The sequence below is a fragment of the Tripterygium wilfordii genome, chromosome 12 (assembly GCF_013401445.1).
Source record: "Tripterygium wilfordii isolate XIE 37 chromosome 12, ASM1340144v1, whole genome shotgun sequence".
NCBI classification, from domain to species: domain Eukaryota; kingdom Viridiplantae; phylum Streptophyta; class Magnoliopsida; order Celastrales; family Celastraceae; genus Tripterygium; species Tripterygium wilfordii.
The window spans coordinates 3,963,695-3,990,409 of NC_052243.1; the positions used below are offsets into that span (position 1 = coordinate 3,963,695).

The 26,715-nt window shown below is 36.8% G+C and overlaps 4 protein-coding genes across 5 annotated transcripts; 1 reads left to right on the forward strand and 3 right to left on the reverse strand.

Annotated features, from left to right (window-relative positions):
• The first annotated feature begins 6,078 nt into the window (after positions 1–6,078).
• On the forward strand, positions 6,079–10,690 carry LOC120011496 (proteasome subunit alpha type-1-B-like). Its single transcript, XM_038862621.1, has 2 exons — positions 6,079–6,574; positions 9,923–10,690. The coding sequence occupies exons 1-2, from the start codon at positions 6,224–6,226 to the stop codon at positions 10,391–10,393; spliced, it is 822 nt and encodes a 273-aa protein (XP_038718549.1). The 5' UTR covers positions 6,079–6,223; the 3' UTR covers positions 10,394–10,690.
• An 832-nt stretch (positions 10,691–11,522) lies between these two features.
• Positions 11,523–15,403, reverse strand: LOC120010160 (gamma carbonic anhydrase 1, mitochondrial-like). The gene is made up of 5 exons (XM_038860871.1): positions 15,139–15,403; positions 14,553–14,696; positions 13,733–13,858; positions 13,485–13,636; positions 11,523–12,206 (listed from the first exon to the last, which is right to left on the reverse strand). The coding sequence occupies exons 1-5, from the start codon at positions 15,251–15,253 to the stop codon at positions 11,919–11,921; spliced, it is 825 nt and encodes a 274-aa protein (XP_038716799.1). The 5' UTR covers positions 15,254–15,403; the 3' UTR covers positions 11,523–11,918.
• A 1,114-nt stretch (positions 15,404–16,517) lies between these two features.
• On the reverse strand, positions 16,518–19,137 carry LOC120010189 (phenylcoumaran benzylic ether reductase Betv6-like). The gene is made up of 5 exons (XM_038860906.1): positions 18,786–19,137; positions 18,535–18,669; positions 17,308–17,545; positions 16,992–17,195; positions 16,518–16,897 (listed from the first exon to the last, which is right to left on the reverse strand). The coding sequence occupies exons 1-5, from the start codon at positions 18,966–18,968 to the stop codon at positions 16,731–16,733; spliced, it is 927 nt and encodes a 308-aa protein (XP_038716834.1). The 5' UTR covers positions 18,969–19,137; the 3' UTR covers positions 16,518–16,730.
• Positions 19,138–21,574: 2,437 nt separating this feature from the next.
• LOC120010150 (eugenol synthase 1-like) lies at positions 21,575–24,425 on the reverse strand. 2 transcript variants are annotated; one of them, XM_038860858.1, is made up of 5 exons: positions 24,160–24,424; positions 23,922–24,056; positions 22,591–22,828; positions 22,018–22,221; positions 21,575–21,895 (listed from the first exon to the last, which is right to left on the reverse strand). In XM_038860858.1, exons 1-5 carry the CDS (start codon positions 24,340–24,342, stop codon positions 21,729–21,731), a joined length of 927 nt encoding a protein of 308 aa, XP_038716786.1. In that variant the 5' UTR covers positions 24,343–24,424; the 3' UTR covers positions 21,575–21,728. The 2 variants fall into 2 exon arrangements, with proteins under 2 accessions (XP_038716786.1, XP_038716787.1); XM_038860859.1 differs by having other exon boundaries at positions 21,728–21,912; positions 24,160–24,425.
• Positions 24,426–26,715: the final 2,290 nt, after the last annotated feature.

Here is a 26,715-nt window from a genome sequence, read left to right on the forward strand (position 1 = left end):
ATTGTTATATATGGATGTGATTTTATGCTTACATGTGACCCACAAAATGATTGTGTCTCCAATCTCAATCTCTTCTTTTCATATATTCATTGACTTATTATCTCATACACATACACGTAATCTAACCGAGTTGTATATAAATAAAGGTCAAGCATTTCTCATATAACAAACTCGTTTTCTAATCCTAAGTACTATGAGACGGCTTATGAGAATAAATCCATGCCGATCCGTGATTGAAAGCGGACAATATTTGTTAATGTATTTTGGATTTAGATTTTTAACATAATAACCGAGTAAAAAACTCGATCTATTTGGGTAAGAATAGAGACACTGTTGGGATTGCAAACATGACGAGGATTAATCTTGTGCAATTCCTTATCATGGAATGTTGACAACCGAATCAAATAAAAAGTAGAGGTGATATAATGACTAAAGAGAGTTACGGACCTTTTGGTAAATCTAACGTTCGAGTGTGTATATATATATATATATCTTGTCCTTCTTAGATGCATGAAGGATTAGTGACAGCTAAAGCAATTCAAATCCAAACCATAAAAGCAGATGACAAGAAAGTTGTCTTCGTTGATATGCTTTTTATCATCTTTTTCTTTCTCTTTCTCAAATATCACTTTAACCAATAAGGTGACTACCCCACTTCATGGTTTCATCCCCTCATCAATTTGGTCTTAACTTTAACTAAATACATGCATAATACTAGGTTAACCACAATCTATATGTAAAATAATTATAGATGTTTTTTTTTAAAACTGAGAATAACAATATATGAATTTATTCTTTGAATATTCAATATGGGCCTAAGTTTCCGACTTGACCATATAATAAGTTGTTGTCGCAATAATAAAAGTAGTCGTAGAAGATAGAATACATAAAGTAAGAACAATCTAATTTTATTAATCAAAATAAAATTGTATACAGATTATAAAAGCAAAGAAATATAGACAGATCATGATATATGTTTTGGAAATGTGAGATACGGGTATTTCCGAATCTCCTTAAGGTGATAGCTCCTGCCTATCGGGTGCTTAGCAGATTAATGAGTTTCACCTCCCAAGATAAGTGGAATCTCAGCAGTGTGCGACATGCATTGATTGGGTGTGATTTTCAATGGGTCCCTTGCTATGAAATCAGCATACCCAATGAATGCATGTCACACACTATTGGGATGCTTATGGAATGGTTATTACTGGGATCCCTAGCATTGTTGAGCATAATAACATTCTACTGTCATTTTGAGAAACGGGCTTAAAACATATATATATAGGGGGTATTAATGTTAACCTTCAGACCCCAGCGCGTGCTAGGGGGCAGTGAACAGGGAAGAGCCCAACTTGAGGATCAATCGCCCTCAGCGTCCAAATTGTAGTATGGAGAAGCATCCTCAATAGCGGACCGAGCCCAAGTCCCCAGGAAGGGGGCGTCGGAGAGGGTGAGAGCCTTGTCGTGCCCGGACCCTTTGGCGAGATCCCCTTCGGAGGTTGCATCGCCAACCGACTGATTTTGATCTTCTGAGATGGGTTCGAGTGAGAGCATACCTGTCGAGACCCAAAAGATGGTGAACAATGCTCAACAATGCTAGAGATCCCAGTAATAATCATCCCATAAATATCTCAATAATGTGTGACATGCATTCATTGGGTATGCTGACATCACAACAAGGAACTCATTAAAAACTACACCCAATCAATGCATGCCACACACTGAGATGCTTTTGGGATATTTTTTGTTTTTGTATTATGCTTCTTTGTAGATGAGACACCCAACTTATTGTTATTATCAAGCGTGCCCGTTTAACTAAATTCTTTAATTTTCTATCAACTGAATTTTGAATTATATTAATACCAAATTGTCCTCGGCCAAGCCCACACGATGGTATATATGGGCTTTTGGGCCTACAATATGGATCATTGAATTTGGCCCAGTTATATCAATTAAGGCCCTGATAAGTGATAAGTAACCACTAACCAGAGTCTGTCCAAATATGTCCAGACTTCTGGTTCTATATGGGCCTGAGCCCACGTGATGTACTGTGTTTTTGTTTTCTTATATTACTTGCCTTGTAGAAAGGGTTTTATTGAAAAATGACCCTTGATAATAAACATTTTTCAAATATAACCCTTCTTTTTAAAACACTTAAATCTGACCCTTTCAGTCAAGGAAAAGACATAAACACCCTTTCACGTCTTTTTATGCACTTCCCTCTCACTTGCAACCCTAGAAATGGTTTCCCTCCTAAAACCACTTCTCTCTCTCCTTCAAACCCAGTAAAACCGCTCCAGCTATACCTCTTTCCTTCAAATTTTGTCACAAATATAGTGAAATCCATATGCCCAAACTCAAATCTTCAAGGTTGAAGTGTCGCGACGTCAAATCTTCGTAAGTTGTCATAGCGATGTCGCCCACAATGCCAACAAGCCTAAAGTCAGCAATGCAAGCTTCGTCTTCGTTCCCGTTGAACATAGAAGTGCTCACCGTCGTCGATAAGTGTCCCGCCCTTCATACAAAATATTTCGTTGATAAATGCCTGTTTTTTTCGTTGAGAACTATATTTGTTTTCGTTGATGTGAGACAAATTTTTCGTTGGAAACTTCGTTTGTTTTCATTTAACTCAGACAATTTTTTCATTGATAATATCACAATTTCAGTGAAGGGGGTTTCTCAATCAAAGACTTTAACCATGGCTAGAAGCATAGCACAGAACATGGTTCGACCAGTCAAAATGAATAGGATAGTTACTACTTAAGTTTTACTGAATGCTTAAATGGAATATTGAGGGATGTTCGAAACTTACCTATTACAAAGTTGATGGATCATCTGCAGTCTTTATTACAATGATGGTTTCATGAAAGACGATCAATCATTGTTGAAATGAAAAGCGAACTGATTAACTATTATGATAAAGTTTCAGAAGAAAAAAGGGATAGGTATGTAACGTAATTTATTTTTCGTTGATAACGTTGAGAATTTTAGTTGATAATCTATTTATTTCGTTGGGAATTTTGTTATTTTGGTTGACAAATTTTTTTGTTGATAATTATCGTTTTCGTTTACTACTTAAGTTTTTTCGTTTATAGTTAGTTTAATAGTATTTTTGTCGACAAATGATTTAGTTTATGTTATAATTTCGTTTACTACTATAATTTTATCGTTGATAATTAAAGTTTTTGTTAAATTGGCAGGGCTAGAGTCATGACTATGGAGCCTATTAGTATAAATACTTTTATTGTGAAAGACGGTGATATTAGAGTACAAGTGGATTTGGCCAGCAAGACTTGCTCCTGCAGAGTTTTTGATCTTGACCAGATAACTTGCGTCCACGCATTTGCAGCATGTAAAGTTAGGAAATTACCAATAATTTTCTTGTGGTCGCCTTATTACCATACTGATATATTTCTACTGACATACGCAGAACCAATCAATCATATTTTAGCACAGACACTAATGTGTTGATTGAGGAAGTGAGAGTTCTGCTACCACCAGCAACCAGGAGAAAAAGTGGGAGACCAAGGAAATGTTGAATATCATATTCCGGTGAGCAAATATCAAAAAAAAATAAATGCAATCATTACAAACAAGATTGTCACAACCATCAAACTTGTAGTGAGCCCATTGTTTTACACCCTAACACATCAGCACTATGAGAATTATGGTTGATAACTATTATTTGTAACATTGATTACTGTAATTGTTTTCGTTGATAGTTATTTGTTAGGGTCACTAATTTTTCATTGATAACTATTATATTTAAGGTTTATTATTGTATTTGTTTTCGTTGATAGTTATTTGTGAAGGTCACTAATTTTTCATTAATAACTATTATTTGTAACATTGATTACTGTAATTGTTTTCGTTGATAGTTATTTGTTAGGGTAACTAATTTTTCATTTATAACTATTATCTGTAAGGTTTATTCCTGTAACTGTTTTCGTTGATAAATATAATATATCATACATAGAAATTAAATAATTAGAGTCATATAAATTAAATACAGTTAAATATAGTATCATTTTCCTGATCATCAATATAAGTAATCCCTTCATTCTTTTCATCTTCATTTCTTTTTTTCTTCTTTTTTTTCAACAATCTCCTCTACAGTCGTCTTCTCTTCCTTCTTGTATGTATTCTGAGCCGATTTGAGGGCCAAAATTTTCTGCTCAATTGAACTGAGCCTTATGGAAATATCAGTTGTATCATCCAACTTTTTAGCTGAAGTGACATCAGGTTCAACTTCGGGCTTATTCTTGGATTGCTTAAATTTCTTTGCCTTGTTCACTGTGAATTCAACATTCTCATCTATATTAGTAGTATAATTCTGGTCACGCTCTGAATGTGTGGGATCCATTTCAATGACATGTACCTGAAGATGAAAAAAATCATATAAATTAATAAACTATATTGTAAATCATTATCAACCTAATAATACACTTATCAACTAAAATATAATATATTGTCAACGTAAACATGGTAATCATCAACGTAAAAATTTACATTATCAACGTAAACATCTATATTGTCAACGTAAACATTCTCATTAACAACGTAAACATTCTCACTATCAACGAGAAAAAATATATTTACCTCCTTGTCTTCCAGTAAATCATTGACTGTCTTGGATTTTGGTGTCTTTGTTGATGATCACTTCAACATTATGGGCAACATTTTTTACATCAAGACAGTTGGCAAAATGTTCAGCAATACTGGGAATAACCTTATAAGCCAACAATTGAAAAGTCCAAGGGAAACTCAAGAGATTGTACCACTCATAATCATTTTTCTTCTCCTTAAATTTCTCAGATCTACCAACAAGACAATTGTTCAGGGACTGAATTGTTTTGCTTGTAGAACAAAATATCCCATGGGTACTTGTTAAATAGATCCACAGTCATGACTCTAGCCCTGCCAATTTAACAAAACTCTAATTATCAATGATAAAATTATAGTAGTAAACGAAATTATAACATAAATTAAATCATTTGTCAACGAAAACACTATTAAAGTATAAATGAAAAAACTTAAGTAGTAAATGAAAATGACAATTATCAATAAAAAAGTTTATCAACCAAAATAACAAAATTCCCAACGAAATAAATAGATCATCAACTAAAATTCTCAACGTTATCAACGAAAAATAAATTACGTTACATACCTATCCCTTCTTTCTTCTGAAACTTTATCATAACAGTTAATCAGTTCGCCTTTCATTTCAACAACTATTGATCGTCTCTCATGAAACCATCGTTGTAATAAAGACTGCAGATGATCCATCAACTTTGTAATAGGTAAGTTTCGAATATCCCTCAATATTCCATTTAAGCATTCAGCAAAACTTAAGTAGTAACCATCCTATTCATTTTAACTGGTCGAACCATGTTCTGTGCTATGCTTCTAGCCATGGTTAAAGTCTTTGGTTGAGAAACCCCCTTCATTGAAATCGTGATATTATCAACGAAAAAATTGTCTGAGTTAAACGAAAACAAACGAAGTTTCCAATGAAAAATTTGTCGCACATCAACGAAAACAAATATAGTTCTCAACGAAAAAAACAGGCATTTATCAAAGACATATTTTGTACGAAGGACGAGACACTTATCGACGACGGTGAGCACTTCTATGTTCAACGGGAACGAAGACTGAGCTTGAATCGCTAACTTTAGGCTTGTTGGCATTGTGGGCGACATCGTTATGACAACTTACGGAGATTTGACATCGCGAAACTTCAACCTTGAAGATTTGAGTTTGGGCGTATGGATTTCACTAGATCTGTGACAAAGTTTGAAGGAAAGAGGTATAGATGGAGCGGTTTTACTGGGTTTCAAGGAGAGAGAGGTTTCATAGAGAGAGGGAAGTGGTTTTAGGAGGGAAATCATTTCTAGGGTTGCAAGTGAGATGGAAATGCATAAAAGGACGTGAAAGGGTGTATATGTCTTTTCTTTGACTGAAAGGGTCAGATTTAAGTGTTTTAAAAAGAAGGGTTATATTTGAAAAATGTTTATTAGCAGTGTCATTTTTCAATAAAACCCTTGTAGAAAAAAAAGAAGAAAGAAAGCAGAGTCCTCTGTCACTCTGTCTTGAAGAAGAAGAAAACCTGCATATACCCAACGCCCATTCGCTTCTCCTAAAGAAATCTTCAGACGGAGAGAGACATTGTTTGGGTCCTGGTTTTCTCTGAGACGGCTGAGAGTAGACTCGAATATACTAAGAGAAAATGTTCAGGAATCAGTACGATACTGACGTTACTACATGGAGCCCCGCGGGTCGGCTCTTCCAGGTTGAGTACGCGATGGAGGCCGTCAAGCAGGGGTCCGCTGCGATTGGACTCCGATCCAAAACGCATGTAGTGTTAGCGTGCGTCAACAAGGCCAACTCCGAGCTATCGTCACATCAAAAGAAGATCTTCAAGGTCGACGACCACATCGGAGTCGCAATAGCTGGTCTAACTGCCGACGGTCGTGTCCTTTCTCGATATATGCGCTCTGAATGCATCAACTACTCCTTTAGCTATGAGTCTCCGCTCCCTGTCGGTCGTCTTGTTGTTCAGCTGGCGGATAAGGCTCAGGTTTGATTCAGTTCCATCCCTAATGCTATTTTTGTGAATTAGATGCTGTTTGAGTTATGTTCGGTGAGAGTTTGCTTTTAGATCGTGGAAATCAAAGTTAGGGTTTTTAGTGATGGCTGGGGATTTGGGAATTACTGAGTTATTCTTTGTTTTCTTTGCCGGAGCTGAAATTTTGTCAAATGCTTGAGGTTTTGGCTGCTTTTATTATCAAGCAGTATCCTTTTCTTTTGAAGTGCAAGAATTTTTGCCCGTTAGGGTTTTAATGTGGTGCCTGTATATGTGAATTCTGAAGATGAAAGGAAATTATGTCTATTTGATACAATTATAGTTTTGACACTTCATATGTCTTAGTTTAGGCTTATTTTGGTCTTTTATGTTTGATGATGTTGAAATGAAGTCTAATTTTAGCTTGTTAGCTAGTTTATCTAATCAACTATACCAAGGATGTGTTAAAGCCTAGTTAATTAGTCTCTGGTATGGATTCTGTTTAAGCGCTGGAGATTGGACAATAAATAATATGACAAGTTTACTTGTCATGACACTGATGTTTTGCTTCCTGCATTGTTTATTTTTTTGAGATTACAACCCTTACTTTTGCCTGATCTCTGATTAAATTGACTTCTCATAATTTTTTTTATGGACTTCCCTTATCTGTCTGGTGTGGGTTTGGTCCTTTTGGAAAGTTTGGACTTAATTAAGACTGTTGATGGGGAAGAACTCTCTTGTGAGGGAACCTTGTGTTTGGAAGTTTTTGACACAACATGATGTTCTTTTTTCGGTGCTCACTCATAGTTTTCTGTCGGTCATTTCTGCTATGTGCCACATTTCTTTTCCAGGGTGATGTTAATGATTCTCAGCATCAAGTACACTTTGTCCCTCAACTGTAATGCATGTTTAGGCATTTTCCGTCTTGGAGACTTGATTGCCATGACAGGGTGGGAAATACAGGACAAAATGGAAGTCATAAGACAGTTTGCGGACTAAAAGTCGATGTGGGATGAAAGTGAAAACATGTGATGGTGTAGGGACCAAAACCATATTTTTGCCATATAACAATCTTCTGCCGAGAAGAATATTGTAAAAGAGGATTGTGTATGGGATGCTTTATCTGTAGCCGTTGTGAGGATAGTTGTGATGAAGCTTTTTTGTTTCCCTTTTTTTAAAGTTTAAAATCTTTTTTGTCACAAATGAAAGTATCAACTTCTGAAGTGTTGGTTGAGCACCTTGAAGTCTTTCTTCTCAACTCTTGTTGGTGATATTTAAGGTTTATTCAGAAGTTCAGTGTTTCTGTACCCTTTCATTTATTTTCGACAAGTTTTCAAGTAACTGCCATTATATCTATTTCTACTTGATCTCTGGATTACTTAGTTTATAGTAACTGCAACTTGTGTAGCACTAGCATTGTGGACTCCATCAACTCCTTGGTTGTCATTTTATAGTCACGTCATCGTGTGCCAAATTTCTTATGGCCATTATGGTGTACAAAATGATTGAGACATCATATTTATAGTTAAATTGGTGGTTTGCATTGATCATTCAAGTTAATGCCCGTGTTATTCTGTGATATTCAGTCTTTTTTAGAATATTGCACTCTCTTATTGTCTCCTTTCCAAAGCCTTGCCGTCCTCCCGCTGGTGGCGAAGAACAGGGAGGAAAGTACTAATGATAGCTGCAGCTTTAATTATTAATTTTTTTCATTTATTGAGTTTGTCTTAGTTTTCATCAGGAATTTTGCTACTTAATTAAGTTGTGAATGATCAATTATCAACCGAAGTATTGTTCAGCAGCAGAAGTATCTCAATGTGCTTGTGAATTATGATTACTAGAAAAAGAATCTTTCACATAATTTTTAAATGATGATCTGCTCGAATTTGTGACGAATCATGTTATAAGTATTTCTCTTTTCTTTTGAAAATTCTGGTCATGCTAAGAAAATTGACTTTGTTCCCTTTTGACTTTTTTTTTTTACTTTTCATGATTGTATTGGGACTTGGGAGTCAATGTGATTGATTGAAGAAGTATTTCTCTGTTTTCTTTTTTGTGACTTTTCATATGACGAGGCTGGTTTTCGATGGCCAACTACTGAAACCCAATGGATAATCAATATAGTTGCTTTATTAAGCTGCAGTCCTACTAGCATTTTTCTAGCTATTGGTGTGCAGGGTTACCTCTAATGTTGTGGGAGGAACTAAACTAATGGGATTAACCTAATTGTCTTAATTAACTCTTATGGGCTTAACAATATGAATCAACTGATCTTGGATTATACTCATCTAGTTATTTGGTTTCACTTGTGCATTTCCTAAACTCTTTTAGATATTTACCTTAATTCTTAACTTTTTTGTTTATGAGGCTGACTAATATCCAGTTGTTGAGATGCGTTTAAAAATTAGAAAGAACCATGTTACAGCTACATATATCTGGTGATGCTCTTATGTTGTTATTATCGGTAACACATCACCCCATTTCTTTTCCTTCTCCCACCTTGTTAATTATCGTTTTGCAGCATATTTGTGCCTTTTCTTTTGCTGCAAAAGATGGTGAAAATTTTACTTTTTTATTATTCTGAATTTATTAAGCTGCAACTCATGAGCATATTATGGTAGAAGTGAACCGGTTGGTTTAATTTGCTTTCCTAGATTATGGTTAGATAGGTGGTGTTTTGCCACCTAATGTCGCTTGCATTGGATGATATCAGACTTGACGTTTGTGGTGGTCTCCTGGATGAACTGAGAGAACCGTTGTCACAGTTTTGTCTCTAGAAGCTTCAGATTGACTAGTGAATGGTAGATTATAGGAAAAGTTTTGTCGCTCGCAGTGGATGAATTAAGACTTGACGTTTATGGTGGTGTCCTGGACGAACTGAGAGAACAGTTGTCACAGTTTTGTCTCTAGAAGCTTCAGATTAACTAGTGAATGGTAGATCATAGGATGAGTTGGGAGATATTCAATAGTGGGGTTAGCAAGCATTGTTCAAATAATGGATCTTCGTTGATATTTCATTCTTTGTTAAAGGTCAAACAAATTTTCCGCTGTGAAGGGTTTACCCCTTATATGACTTTTAGGTTGTGGTGAAACAAATTTTCAACAGGCCACCGCATTTCATTTTCTTTGAACATGTGTGTATTTTGTGGAGTACATGAAATAAAAGACATCATGAGCAAGAACTCTTGTGTATTCACTCAATGGCCAATTTCTTTGTCTTTTTTTCCTTTTGGTCTATATTGGTATTTCGGCAAAGATCGATTTCCAGCTATAAAGTGGGGATGATAAGAAGTAACGTTGCTTTGTGTTTTTCCAGAACTATTGTTTGTTGTTATGACAAATATTTGGTTGGCGTTTTGGCAGGTATGTACCCAACGTTCGTGGAAGCGTCCTTATGGTGTTGGTCTTTTGGTTGCTGGCTTGGATGAATCTGGAGCTCACCTCTACTACAATTGTCCAAGTGGGAACTACTTTGAATATCAGGCTTTTGCCATTGGGTCACGATCTCAAGCTGCAAAGACGTACTTGGAACGCAGGTTTGAGAACTTCTCAGAGTCATCTCGTGACGACCTGGTCAAGGATGCGCTCCTTGCAATAAGGGAAACATTGCAAGGAGAAACCCTCAAGAGTTCCATTTGCACTGTTGCAGTAGTAGGAGTTGGGGAGTCTTTCCATATATTAGATCAGGAAACTGTTCAAAAGTTAATTGATGCATTTGAGATAGTTGAAGAGGCAGAGGGGCCTGCCGCTGAGCCGGAAGCTGGTCCTGAGCAAGTTTCCACTGCAGAGCAAGGCCCTGGCTCTGACGAAGGGGCCGCTCCAATGGATATATGAGGATGCAAGAACCTGCGTGGTGGCCTCTTCTTGTCCTCAGATGATAAATTTAAGTTCGAGTTTTCAGAATCTAGTGAGGAATGGAAGGCACCATTGGCGATGTCATTTCTTGGTTTATTTATACTTTTTGTGTGTCTTTTATCATGCCATTTATTTTTGCCTTGTTGGTGCAAACATTTTTATGCTAGTTGTGGTGTGGTGGACTTACATCGGCATTTATGCTGATGATCGCTGACAAAATCAATGGACTTTGTTGTGAACATAATGATTTATGGATTGTGATATATCTGATTCTCACTGGTTTCGCCAATAGTTTGAAATTGATTCCATTTTGAGCTAAAAAGAGTGCATGCGCTATGTATTCCAATGTCAGTGAGCAAAAGAAGTTGTGGACTGATATTTGGACATGGTCAACTTTTTAAGTGACTGAAAAGTTGCGTAGGGCCTACATGCTTTCTTTTTGGCTCAAAATCAAAGGAATTTCAAGCCATTTGCGAAACCAAGGGGGTAATGGAGCAAAAGTCGATAAGTTCAACTCGATCACTCAATTTACAAAATTGTTGTTTGGTATCTTTGTATAGCTGTGAACGTTGCCATGAAAGTGAGGGCTTGTTGATTTGCATCCATCTTCAATAGAAGTTTTGCAGCTGAAAATTGCCGGTTTGGTTCTCCAATGCGTTCGTATCGTGGTTTTGCAATGATTTTGAACTTTTGATGAAGGAGAGGTCTGAGTCTTCATCACCATCAGAGCACTACTCCATCACCAAATGCAGATTCCGTTTGTCCTCGTAAGGACCCTTGAATTCAATAATATTGGGTTGCCCAGTCAAAAGCCGCAAAATTAAAATCTAGCCCCCTCATTCCGTGAAAAACGAGTGTAACAAAGAGAGGAGAAAAATTAGTTTAATCAAAGAAATAGTAAGCATTGGATTGCAAATGGCATCCACCCTCTCCACAAACAATCGGGCTCCTCAACTTGACAAACCAGGGAAATCTTATTTGAAACTTCAAACCTGATACAGTTGCCTATAGTGGCAGAAATTATATAGACATTTCAATCCATAATCACGTACATCCACAGCAGATCTCACAACTAACTCAAGCTATAATGCCTCTATTCAAAAAGCAGTGGATTAAGCGGCCCAAGGGGCAGTATGATTCATCGATATGTCAGTTAAAATATCCAAACAAAATTAGGCGGTTCACAGTGCTTGCAATTCCAGAATAACGATCAAAAATATCATCCGAGAGAGCAATATGGTAAATACAAAGAACACAAAAACATCAACATATAGCTGCAGGATGGCATTATCCCTCCCAAAGCAGAAATTAGAGTTTCCGAACAATCACAGCTAGAGTAGAGCCAGAAACCAAAAGGGATGCCATAACTCTACCCTGGGCATGTCTGGTATTATTGGGAAAGAAAGCATGATCCTTATCCTTTCTCCAGATACTTGCACATAACAAAATAATTTTCCTTGACCCAAATTTTTGCGATTCAAAAATTAAAAAGAAAAAGACCTCCTTAAGTAGTTAACTTTTCCTTTCGTGCCTTATCTGGTAAAACGTTATCAGGAAGAATAAGCTCTGGGGGAGTTTCACGAACAACTCCCAGCAGTGAGTCATAATCCTCATCCCGACGGGCAAACTTTTTACGAAGCACCTTCTCAAACTCTATCTCTTCAAAAGGCTTTGCATTCTCAGCAGCATGAACCTGTGCAAGGTTGGTATAATTGAGAGCCGACTGGGAAATAAAAGCCATCTCCTCGTCAGTAAGCTTCCTCAGAAACTTTGCTGGATTGCCTCCCCATACCTGTTGAAGATAAATATTTGGAAAGCATACCATAAGCAAATAAGGCAAGCTGAAAGCATAAGGGCACTCTCTCACTACACAAGAGACAAACAAGAGATCCACATCAACCCTTTTTTTAGCCTCCTACTAAATTGCATGTATGTATGAGAAAAAAAACAAAGCAATGCTCAAGGAGCAGTCAATACAGAATTAAATCCAGGTGAGGAAATACTTCAGCCAGATTAGAAGATGAGCAAAGTCATTTCCACCGTGTTTAAAAAAAAGGGGTTTTTCCCTTTTTCACAGACAACACCGACTACCCCCCTTCTCCCTCCACGTTTCAAGAGATGGGAAGAGTTATGAGTTGATCCAATTAACAATGTATGCATACTTCATCAGTACGAGGCAGAAAGACAACATTAAAAGAAGATGACAAAGAGCAATGGAACCAAAACCAAATAGCTTGTCTACCCAATTGGATCAGGAATCTCAACTCCAAGTCACAATTCCTCCACATTTTAAAGACAAAGCTAACATGTTTTCCCTTCTTACAGAACCCCCCCCCCCCTCTTCCCAATTTCAAGAGAGAGCGAGAGCGAGAGATGACTTGACCCAATGAACATTCTGCACTGCCAAAAACAAAGAAAGCATTCAATTTATACTCCTTCAGTACATAGCAGAAATACGACATTAAAAGAAGATGACAAAAAGCAATGGACGGGATAACCAAATTGCTTGTCTCATGTCTACCCAGCTCTTCCATATTTAATCACATCAGAAACCCCATGAACATGATAAAATATTTCCTCACCCTCTGGCACTATCCTGACAATAAGTGACATGAGCAACTGGGTAGGCAGAGGTGACATGTGTGCACAATACAGACATCAATTTTGCCACATCCTATCCCATTGTTGTTTGTACTTGATCAATTTCAAGGAACGTTCATCAACTTCACCAGTCTATACTTTTACAAATCACCACATACAATGTCTTCCACTTTATCAGTTTACAATTCAACACGATATTTCCAACTGTCGATACACATCTAGAAATTTTAGTTAGTATACTTTTTTTTAGTTAGTATAAACATTAAGTCGCCTCTGTAGATAGATAAATCTCAAGCTTCAGCATATTGGTCACCCAAAAAATAAACTCAGATGAATGTAAAATGATAGATGAAGTTACCATTAGCACTCTTCAAAGTAAAATAACATATCCCAATTCATGAAGTCACTTTACACGTACAGAGACAAACACACCCAAAGAGAAAAGGAAAAAGAGAGGTTCCAGACCGACCTCACCACAAGGAATCCTTGTATTCTGTCTAACAAGAGCTCCAGCAGCAACCATAGCGTTTTTTTCAACAAAGACGCCATCGAGAAGTGTCGCTCCCATGCCAACAAAGGCCTCATCCTCAACAGTACATCCATGTAAAACAGCACTGTGACCTGCCAAGTTTCGCATTTAAGTCAAAATCCCAAAAAAAATATGATGCACAGATCGGATTTATTGACACCAATTATGAGTACTCTCATGTCACTCACCCACAGTCACATTGTCCCCAATGATGGTTGGCAGAACCTTGCCACTCAAATTAGACTTCGCCACATGCACAAGAGAGTTATCTTGTATGTTAGTTCCAGATCCAATGCTAATGCTGTTGACATCACCTATTCAGAGAAGAAAAGGTTTAGAAAAATCTAGCAAGAGAATCCAATTACTAATCTACAGCAAAGATTCAGCTGCACATGAATTAAAGGAAGAAAAACCCTAGAATAAGTATTGTTATAAAAGAATAAACAGATGACTAACACAAAATTGAAATCGAGCAGCTGTAACAGTTACATGGACCAATTATTGAAAACTAAAAGAAAATAAAAATTTGTCTTTCACTTTTTCAGTTTTTCTTAAGCAGCTGGCTATAAAAAGTTTTTCTAACAGTGTACATAGACAAGCCCCCATTAATTACCAACAAGTATTCACAACGTTCAAACAAGTTAAACCAATTGGGAAAATACTTGTTTGACAAAAAGATATATGGTGGAAAGTTCTAAATGATAACTAAAGCAGCACTCGTGCTTTGATTACGTCCAATGTGTTGCATTGTGTTACATACCATGGATATCACCCATTCTTGTATAATGTATACTCATGTAGCAATCTAACTACAATAGTAAAGATCGTCCTAATTTCTAACAATAATATTAATCCAATTAATAATATTATATATGAAAGAAAAAGAAACCAAGAACACAGTAAATTGGCACTACAGAGCTTCTTCACATCAATTCAAACAAGTCAGAATTAATAATATCAAAATTCAAATGCATCAAGCTCACACGTGATTTATGCAAGGTATCTTACCTCTCACAACACATCCATACCAAATAGATGATCCACTCCCTATTTGAACATCCCCAATGACAGAGGCACTTGGAGCCACAAATGCGTCTTTATCAACCATGGGAGCTTTATCAAAGAGGTTCATAAGCGTTCGGTGTCTAGACACTATCCCAAAAAATAAGATCAACTAACTGTTAGAAAATAGACATCACAACATAGCAGAATGTGAATTAAACAACGAATAAAGATAAGGGTATGATGAGATATGAGTATGATTATCATAATTCTCAGCAGCTTGTTTTCTTCTATAATGAACAGATTTTGGCAAAGAAAAACTCAACATTGAACCAATATTGTGCGGAATTCGGTTCTAAGTGCTGTAAACCAAGTTTTCATAACATACAATGAACGAGGCACTTTCACAGCCAGACACAGAGCGAGCGTCCACCATTTATACACCTAATCGAAGAAATGGTCATATGCACGAATGCACCCAATAAAGCTGATCTAACTACGGAAAAATGAACCATCCCATGAGGCATAAATAAATGTTCAAGTGAACAGTGAACCGGATGAGATCTACGAATAGATTGAACGAGGAGCTTACGTTGCTCCTTAAAGTAATTGTTGCCCTGGAGGCGGCAACCGAGGCGATCCATGGCCTGGCCAGTCTCGCGAATCCAGAATCCGACGGTGTATACGGCTCTCCCTAGCGTTCCCATCTTCGTTGTTGCCGTCTCCGATCAGTCGTTGGTGTTTGTGAATGTGAGCTCCGGCTCACTGGGATTTTGGGCCTTTTCAAGCTTCAGCTGTGTGTGATAAGGAAACAAGCTTTGGGAAGGGAAAGAGCTATGATATTGGACTCGCAGGCCGCAGGAACATTTGGAGGGCAAAAATAAGGGTTTTCTTGTCGTTAATTGGGATCGGGCCCCTCGGCCCAGCTAAAGAAGGAAACAAATCGGCCCAGTAAAATTTTGGTCTTCATATGATCCAACCTAAGCCCAAGCCCAACTCGTCCAGCCTATTTTCTCATGACTAAAGCATAGCTGGTGCTGTTCAATGCATGCATTCTTTTTCTGTGATAACTGATAACTAAGAAGGACTCCATACAAGTTTGTCTTTTGACATCAGTGGTGAATTTAGAAAATAAATTAAAGGGGACTTAGTCAATGGAAGAGTCAGAATTTTATAGGAGGACGGCGAAAGGTTGATAGGGGTCGTTGCCCCCTAAATTTTCTTAGGCTTATTTATTGAAAAGTGACTGAGAATGAGCAAATATCTATATAATCATTAAATTAAGTAAATTTTTATGTAGTCATTAAATTAAATTAAATAAATATCTGCAATTAAAACATAAAATGTTAAATAATAGAAAAATTCATTTAAGTTGTCCAGAACGATTTTGTATTGAGTATAAATCATTTATCATCTATGTGTATCAATCAATATTTGTTCTCTTTTATGAGTATGTATCAATCAATAATTATAGTTTATATGTTAACCATAAATATTATATAGTTACTTGAAAAATGTATGTTAATCATTTAAGTTTATTTTTTAACTTTGGTTGATTTCAAAAAATTGGGGAGGGGGGCTTGAGCTCCCATTCAACCGTGTGCATCTATCACTTTTTGACATTCGATATGTGTCTAAAATCAGGCGGTCAAACCCACAAGCATAAAATTTGCATCCGCCACTCTTTGACATTTGATATGCGTTAAAAGTCGGACGGTCAAACCCACAAGCACAAAAAATTTCCCACCTAACAACATGATAATTTGGACAACCAACTTCTCCCGTAGAGTGGCATGTTTGTTCATTAAATAAGTGTTGAGAGGAAGCCTGATGATGTAGACAATCTTGTTCAAAGTTTTAGAATCATTGATGGCTTCGACGAGATCACTGGCACACATCAAATCTCTTCGTTATCGTTATCATCTTTCAGAGGCCAAGTAAAAAATCAATAGAGCCAAGAGATGGAGAGCATGGATAATACAGATTTATAGAACTCTTTTAACATTACTGAAATTCAACGTATACAAACCGAACAACACTCCGTATAAAATTAAAAACTCTTAACGTCATTTGCCAGAAAGTCATTTTGGAAGAGGACTTAAAGCAGTCCTCTGTAACAAACCCCTCCACAACTACTCATATGTTTATTTTCAAACAACTCTCAAGTTAAAAGAAAAGACGGATCTAAACAAATCGTTTAAGGTATTCTTCAACAGTGGTGTATTTGACATCCGGGTATATCTCAGTGGCCTCGAACCCAACTGCGGGATCAATATCAAAGTTGGCATGATCACCCTTGATAAATACTGAGTGGTTAAGTGCGAGAAGAAGATTGAATGGAGGTGGACTCGCTGCAGACACGCAAATAACCAATGTCAGCCACTGCTACGTTAAAAAATATGATTTTCTGGTATTAATAATGCAAACACACCATTCCAAACTAACCTTCAATTTGCTTCAAAAGTTCCTCTTCTGGGACATACGTTTTCTCAAGGGTTTGGCCAATCAAGTTCTCCCACAGAGTGACAAGCTCGTTCATTGAGTTAGTGTTGAGAGGAGGCCTGATGTAGACAACCTTATTCAAAGTTTCCGGATCATTTATAGCTTTGATGGTGAACGTGGCAATGTCATTCTCCTCATTGAAAACAGCTACAATCCAAAAAAAAAATAGTGTAGGTACAAAGGTTGATAAAACATCCAAAAACCGAGCTTTCTAAATTTAGTAGGGAAGAAAAGAGATGAAAATGGAGATCTTGCTTACCTTTAGCATTCCCATCTCCCAAGATAGAGACCTTGTCTCTTGGAGGAGCTTGGACTCCAAACTGACACAATGTAGGGAGGAAAAAGCCGGCAAAGTAGTTGCAGCACACATAAGTGTAAGGGATTCCTTCAGCCTCAATGGTACGTCGGAGCTTGATCTTCCTTGCAAATGCAGATGTCAATGGCTCCACAGAGTGAAGATGATCCACATCATTTCCAAACTCAGAAGGCAAAAACCTCTGAACAATTCAATAACTTTTACATAAGATTCGGGACTCGAGCATCATTTACTCGGACGGAAGTAAAATAGTTGCCAAAAAATGTCGCAGATGAAAACCATGTTTACACATTATTGCACATGTGGAAATGCGCATACCCAGATACAGAATTGCCATACAGAGCAGTCAATGGATGCCTACTGCAAACTACACATTACATCTTCTGTGGCCTTTTTATCAACTTTCATTACTTAGTCAACATTCATTTAGAAATACTTATGTCAAGCAACAGATTCAGTTGATATTGAAAAAGTTAAATGCTATTCTCCTTCAGAAACAAAAGATTGGATCCAAAATTTTAATATTTTGATTGGAGGCCTGTTTCAGCATCCGTAGTGGATTGACAAAATTCCATACAAAAGCATTAACTATATGGGTCATACACAAAATCAAATAATTATGCTTGATATGAATTAGCAATTTAAACTACATGTTAGATGACATTTTGATAAGTTTGGCACCAAAATCAACTTTTTTTATACTTAAAATCTTTTCCTTGTGGGTGTGAGGCAAGTTTTATTGAGATCCCACTTGATGATTCAGGGTTTTTCATTTGTAAACCAACTTAAACTTTTTAAGTCAAAAGTTTATATTTATTACCTCTATTCACCCAAGTTTGTCAACTTGGGTCTTGGAGAGACTTACTTGAATTCCAAGGACCCAAGAAAAGCGGCTAATGAATTCCAAACACTAATCCGAAGGCACACAAACTAATAGGGTCCACTTGGTGGAAAAATCAGAAGAAGCCAAAAAACTAATTAAAGCTGATTAGTAGAAAGTCAGAATCTATGCCTTAACACTAAGCAAACCATATCTAGAAAACTGTTTCAATAAGCAGGAGATAAAAGGCAGCTATTCAGATATATAAAAATTAAATCCAGTTACCATTAGACAAGATAATATTATTTCTTGAAGGAAAAGAAAGAAAGGATCATTCACTATTCACTGACCTGAACATTACCAGCCTCTTTAATGGCAGCGATGATGTTGACCTGATCAGGTATCTGCATATGCCCTACTGTTGATATCACTATGTCCACCTTCTTCACCGCATCCAACAAGCTATCATGGTTGTAGAGATCTCCCTGAAAAAAACCCAAATTGTTATCAGGTAAAAATCAAAACTTTCTAACAAATCAGGAACTAAACCAGAAACCCAAAAAAAAAAAACCCAACTATGAAAAATTGATTGTGAACATACGAAAAGTATGGTGACGCCCAAGCTTTCGAAGTTCTCAATAAGCTTTCCCTTGACAGGATCAGAAACAGAGCTCTCTCTAACCAAGGCAAAAGTGGGGTGTCCACTCTTTGCGCTCTCTTCGACTACATGTTTCCCGATGTACCCAGTTCCTCCGATGATCAAAATCTTGCTTTTATCAGCCATTGAAATGGATTTTTCAATAAAAATCTTCTGCCCCAAAAAAGTTTAGAATACCAACTAGAGTATGCTGATGGAGAAAGATGCGTTCGCTGGTGATATGATGCTGGAGAGTCGGATTGAGGACTATTTATGGGTGTGGGAGGGATCTGAAGTTACGAAATGGGTATTTGACTTTCAAAGTTCTTCAAATACGTGGGTCCTAAAAATAAGCAAAATATATAAATGTCTATGTTGAAAGATTTTTCAATGATGTGGATATATAAAATCTCTTGGACAATTCAATACATAATATTTATTTATATATAAGTCTCTTTGGACAATTCAATACATAATATTTATTTATTTATTTGTGGTTTCTTTAATTCGTTGACATCAGTCTTGTAATCCTATCCTACTCTGCCATACTTTTTACACTAATTAATTAATGAAACACATATTATTTTTTTGTCCATAATTTATTTTAAATTAATTAAAATTTAATTTAACCATTTAAGGGTTGGGTTCAAGAAATTCATTTTAAGGTGGTCAAGTTGGGCTTATGTTTAAAGTGTTAATGTCAAACCGTATAAATTCGAGATGTCTGAGTTCGATTTTCATCAAGAATAATGTTTTTGTGATCACATATTGAGTTTTGACTGAACTCATTCGTCGTTAGGTGAATTTTTTTTGTACGCACATGATTAATAACCCGAGTTTAAACCCATGTTAAGTTTCTAAAGGACAAGCTATTCTTGGTTCAATCGTTCTATGTATCAACTTGTGTTTTATTCTTGTCTTTGATTTTTTATTTTAGAAAAAATAATACTAATAAAATTATCCTCTTTCGTTTTTTTTTTGTTTGCTTTTACAAAAATATGTTTAGACACTCGTCTAATTGTGAGGTATTGTCATCAGTGACGGGATTTAAATTCACTGAGGACACAACTAAGCAGTGAGATCCAAATATTTTTTTAAAAATTATTTATATGATATGAAAATAATATTTTTAAACAATAAAACATGACATATTCTCCACAAATTTTCGTCGTTTTGCAAAGACTTGTTGAATAGATTATTCATCAAGACAGGGAGGATGAACAGAAGACATGGAACTTGGACAGAAGAACCTATTCAAAGTTGGAGAATTGGAGCAGCAGCCAGCAAGTCGTCAAGTGGGCACCACTTTTAATGGAAAGCCAGGCTGAGCCGCTATGAACGGCTAGATATGCATAGACTTAAATCTGTTTCTAGAAGGAGATCGAATTTCTATAGACTCTTGACTTTTCAACCAGATCTTCCACTACGTCTGTGAATGTGATACCAAAGGTTTCCACATAAATCCACGAAGCGACGGGGGAAACTGAAAAAATGTCATAAATCAACCAATAACATGCTCTTATTTAATTAAGAAAGCTATTGTGCTCCTTTTTTAAACGTGACGGTGAATTTTTCTGACATCCCATCTCATCTCTTAGTATAATATAATTTCAGAGAGTGAGTTTGCATTTAGCCTCACTACAATGGGGACGAAGAATTTGTTTGGTCATTTTTATATTATTCTTCACTGCCATTTGATTAATATTATTAATGATTAGGGGTTAGGCTTGTCTTTTCGAGTATTGATAAAAAGGTGATATCAACTGCCGTTCTAAGTCCCACCCCAATCCCTTTCCATCTCCGATCCCACCCCTCCACAACTTTGGCGGACTTATGATCCTAATTCACATGAGCACAATTAAGTAGCGGGGTCCAGAGTTTAGAGCAGTCTAAATTTTTTCAAATTATTTATATATCCACACAAAGGTAATCATCAATAATAATTTCAAACAATAAAATATTACATCATTATTTATTACAAATATCATTTAACGGCCTTACGTATATATTTTTGGGGACCTGATATTTTTTTATCCTATACAAGTTCCAACTATTAATTTTACATGATAAAATCATGTGGATCCACCACTGCTTTGCAACCGTAAATCGTTGATCTTAGTACAGATCCTTGAACTGTCAAGAAGAGGAGGAGAAAAAAAAAAGGGTGTAGGATCTCATCTGATTTTTATGGGTCGGATTTGCAAATTTTTCCAACTCTTGAGGCTCAAAAGGTGGGCGATACTGAGTTGCAGTCAAGCATGATTTAGTGCACAGCATAGAAAAGAAAGCACAAGGAGAAGCTGATGTGATGGGGACCAAAGACCTACTGGCTACTGGATCCACCAGCATGTATAGTGCAACATGAAAAATAAAAATGAACTAATTGTTGAGAAAAACTCATACATTGCTAAAATAAGGATTTGATTGACAGCATATAAGTCCATGTGCTCCTTGACTTAATAAGACTGCGTTTTAAAATTGTGAGCCCTTAAAAATCCTGTGACTTGGGAAAACTGACAAACATGCACAAAAAACAACAAGGTCCATAGATAACTATAAATCAAAACACGGTCTCAAAAGTTCTAAAGTGCAGCACCTCCTGAGGTAACAATTCCATTACACACGCATTGAATCACAAAGGTTAATGCCACAGATACAAGACAATAGAAAACACACATCCCGGGCAATGCAGCACACTACGAGCACGACATTTTGGACCTCACTGAATTTCCACAGATACAAGATAATAAAACTTTGAAGGGAACTGCATCTTTTCACAACACATTATATTGGAAGAGGACTGAGAAGTTCATAGGCAGAAGAGTACATTTCAGCAGAAACCTTTAAACAACCAGCGTACATGTTTTATTTTAACAACGGCAAGAGCAGGTAATAATACACAATGATTCAAACAAATTGCTGGAGGTACTCTTCCACACTGGTGTATTTAACATCTGGGTATAGCTCAGAGGCCTCTGCTCCAAAAGATGGCTCAATCTCAAAGTTGGTCAGATCACCATTCACAAAGACTGAATGGTTGATTGCTAGGCCAATATTATACGGAAATGGAGTCTCTGTGAGAATAGGTAACCAATCACCGATTAAACAATGTGAACCCATCACCATATGTATCAAAAGCACGCTTATAATTGACAGAATACCAAAGAAATTAGGAGAATAAAACTTTTCAACTGACCTTGGATACTCTTTAGAACTTCCTCCTCCGAAAGATAAGTTTTCTCCAGGCTCTTCCCGATCAACTTCTCCCAAATTGCAACAAGCTCATTAAATGAGATAGTGTTTTTAGGAGGCCTGATGTATACAATCTTATTCAAGGTTCTTGGGTCATCTACAGCTTTGATAGTAAAGGTTCCAATGTCTTGTTCCACGGAAAAAACAGCTGCAGTCCGGTCAAAATGCATATTGTGAGATGTATCATGTATGTACTAAACATCTTTGTTAATTTGGCAGAACAGTTTAACAATGACTCTATAGACTGAACATGACACTAATGAAAACTGCTCCATGCTCATCCGAAAATGAATGAGACTTGAGTTATTGCATCATTGTATCTAGTTTTCGATAAAAATAATCCAGATTCTTCTAATACAGTTTAAAATTTGTGCCTTCACGGAGATTAGCTAAATGAAAAACAGAAAATCAGAAGAATTATTTATATATGCAGATAGGAATGTGAAGCATAGGCATTGTATTATCAAATGAACGCCATGACAGTGATAGGAATTAATTTGGGGTACTATTTGCTTACCCTTTCGATTTCCGTTGCCAGGGATGGTGACTTTGTCTCTTGGAGGAGCATTGGCTCCAAGCTGGCACAGTGTAGGGAGATAATATCCAGCAAAGCAGTTGCTAGATACATAAGTGTAGGGGATCCCTTCAGCCTCAATCGCACGGCGGATTTGGACCTTGCCTGCAAATGCAGATTTCGCTGGCTCCACAGCACTGTTGCGATCAACATCAGTTCCAAATTCCGAAGGAGAAAATCTCTGAACAATTCAAGGACATTATATAAGATTTCATCTTAAAATAGTATGAAACCTATAGATGCTTGTTTAGAAAAAGAATTAGCTGCCTACGGTTTTTGCAAATGAAGTCGAATTATTGCATCCATCAACAAACTACCAAACTCACGGTAGCAGCGAATGATGAAGGCCACAAATTGAACTACATCATTCCATCATTGATGCCCGTTTTCGTCTTTTTGTGGCCTTGTTATCCACTTCCAGTAACCGAAGCCACTCGGTAAGATTTTTAGCTGATATTTATCGATACAGATCCTATTTAGCTTGCTTAGGATAGACATGGAGGGGGCTGCCCTCATCATTGCAATAGTGAGTCTCTAGCTGGCAGCAAGTTTCAGCAACAATCACTCTCTTTCCTAACAGGCTAACATATAGAAAATGCTACATAGTGGAGCACGTATTTCCAAATAATGTCAAATGAAGTAACAACTCCACGAATTTAAGATGCTAAACATCACCATGAACATATGATTTAAAATTTTAAATACATTAGACTAGGTTATGCATGATCATGAATTCATGATACATCCTAAAAATCGAAATTATTGATCAATGGAGGAACAAAATATCACCATTTTTGTTCAATAAGATACCAAAGTGGAGAATTAATTTGATGGGGGGATGATTATGTTTGAACTAAGATGAATGTTGAATATAACGCTAGGCATGGCCAAATTAAACTAAAACAAGTAATTGGGGAATATCATCAATTTGGTCCCCAAGTTGGTGGTACAACCAATCAGCTGCTCAGATTAACTGGCTTCCACCACCGGTACATCGTATAAGAATCAAATATTTAGCCATTCACCATTTCTATCAGAGCTTAAGCTTTTTGAATCACCAAATTCCAAATGTTAAAGAGTCGTGAAGTTACTGTAATTGGTTTCAAAATCAAAGAGGTAAAGTTATCTATGTATATACTAGTTCTACAAAAACATAGAGAAACTCCGAATTATTCAACAAAATAACTTGACATACACTCCAATCTTTACTGAAGCAGTGAAGCCCAACTAGATTGAATTGATTAAAGACTACTGCATGTACTATAATCACCCACCTTAACATTACCAGCTTCTTTAATGGCATCAATAATCTTGACCTGATCTGCTATCTGCATGTTACCAACCGTTGATATCACCACATCGACCTGCTTAATTGCTGCCACCAAGCTCTCATGGTTGTAGAGGTCTCCCTGTAAATTAGTAAATACATCAATTAATAGAACAATCAATCTATTATGAAAACCTGATCTCCATCAAAACTATAAATAAATTCATTTAAATTTTCAAATTTACATAGATCAATGTGACTCCCAAGCTCTTGAAGTTGTCGATGAGTTTGCCCTTGACGGGATCAGAGACAGTACTCTCCCTAACCAAGGCAAAGGTTGGGTGACCTAATTTTGCGCTGGCCTCCAGTATGAATTTTCCGATGTATCCGGTCCATCCGATGATCAATATTTTGCTCTTCTCCGCCATTGATTGAATTCTTGGACGAAATCAACACAAGAATAAGTGGGTGGAAGGTGGTTCAATGAAGGAGAGCGGGGAACCAAAACAGAACAACTGTCGGTATTTAAAGGTCGTGGATGAATATGAAGTGACAAAAATAACCTTTACTCAACGTTCCAGAAACTAAAAGAAATTTTTAAAAAAATAAAATAAAAGAATTATAAAATAGAGTGTTTCTTTGTTTTCTGGATTTTTATGAGATTCTTTTGTATGTGATAAGATGGTCATTGGGAAAGCTTAAATTGTTAGCAATGGAGAAGTTGGGTGGTCCAAAGCTTCACAATCATGAAATATCAAAAATGAAGTTTTGTAGGACGGCATTTTTAAATATGATCATTTGAAAAGCAAGGTCTGTTTGGTTTATGTTTATGTTTGCTGTATTTTTATTTTCACAAAATATCTCTTTTTTTGTTTTCTATTTTTAAGTGATTTTTGGTTTTTAGTGTTTTACAAAATGACAATCAAAAGTATTTAACAGTTTGTTTTTTGTTTTCCAAAAATATAAAAGTGATAATACCAAAATAACCTCACTAGTTATACATAACCATGTGACACCCGCAACCCAATTAGGTGAAAGAATAAGGAAGTATCTTGGAACCGACCAAAGTGCCTTCCTTAGCATTGTCTAAAAAGACTGTCCAAATTAAGAGCAGGTTCACTCGTTACCGACCAACACACATCATTATTACCCAACCGAGGTAGGTTTCCTTTACCCGACCAAGGTGGATCCAACCCATCCGACCGAGATGAATTACAATCATGAAAGAGTTTAAATTGTTAGCAATGGAGAAGTAATTGGGCGGTCAAAATATTAATTAAATTTTGTTTGTGACAGCTTAACAATCATGAAAGGTAAAAAATGAAGTTTCGTAGGGGGGCATTTTAAAATGATAAAATAATTAATTATTATATTCTTCAACAACAATATGTATACAATTAATGAGAGCGTCTCTAATATGTATGTGTATAATCGGATTGACCAAGACAGTCGTGCATGGAACTTGCAACTATTGAACAATATTTTTTCTGAAGATTTGGTGAACAATATTGCTGTCATTCACTCATTCCCCTTCACAATATCACGGCTAGAGACTCCCTCTGGCTGTTTAACTCTTCGGGGCTCTTTTATGTCCGATCCGCGTACCAAATTGCAAGTGGAGCCATCTCTACTCCTAGCGGCACCATCTCCCCGAACCAAACCTCCAATTTATGGCTGAAGCTCTGGCAAATTAAAGCTCCGAATAGAGTTAAAACTTTTGGATGGAGAATGCTTCAGAATGGCCTTCCCTCGCGAGAGCGACAAATTCAACGTGGGCTCCCCATTGAACCCCTTTGCCCCCTATGTGGGTCACGTACTGAATCCCTTACTCATCTTTTCATCCAATGTCAGTGGACTAGAACCATTTGGGATAATAACAGACTGGGTAGGAAAATTCATTACCCGACAGTTGATTCCATCGACAAACTGTGCAATACACTATCTGTGGATGAGTTGGGATGCTTCCTCACTGTTGCATATCATATTTGGATGGCTCGAAATGATCGGATACATGAGACTCGCATTTTGTGTGGCTCTTCTATCTGAAATTTTGCAGCTGAATTTTAACTTGGCCCATGAGGAAGAACATGCTTCCATTTTTGTTCCTATTACCAACTGGTCACCCCCAGCGGATGGAACTATTAAAGTACACGTGGATGCATCTTGGATTAATGGTCTCACTCCTGCGGGTATAGGGGCTATTCTCAGAGACGCACATGGAAAAGTCTCATGCTCAGCTTTCAAGCAAGTCCTTGCTAGAAGCTGTGTGGAAGCAGAGGCCCAGGCCTTCTTATTTGGCACCCAACTTGCTAGCCTCACAAATGCCATGAGAGTGATCATTGAAGGCGACTCCTTGGCTGTGATTCATGCCATCAGATCTTCCTCAAATGTTCTAGCTCCTTTTGGTTTAATTATTGATGAAATTAGGAGAATAGGGGTGTTGTTAAACTTTTCTTTCTGTCATGTTAGAAGAGAAGGAAATACTGTTGTTGATCTCCTTGTTTTGCTAGGGAGGACATCCTCCTTCCCTACGATCTTGGAGAACTCAGTTCCTCCTTCTATCATGCATGCTTATGTAAACGAATGTGTTCATCCTCTTCAATGAAGTTTGATTGTTCTCAAAAACAACAATATGTACACATTCTTGCCCTAAAAAAAAAGTGGGAACATGGAGGTTATGTAAGAAAATGTTCATGTTTGTTAGTCTACCTAATTTGTAAGTTGTCATGGATTTAATGTTTCCTCAAAGGGATCCACTCGGTTGAAGAAGCACTCCATAAGGGCAAGTTTTAAAAGATTAT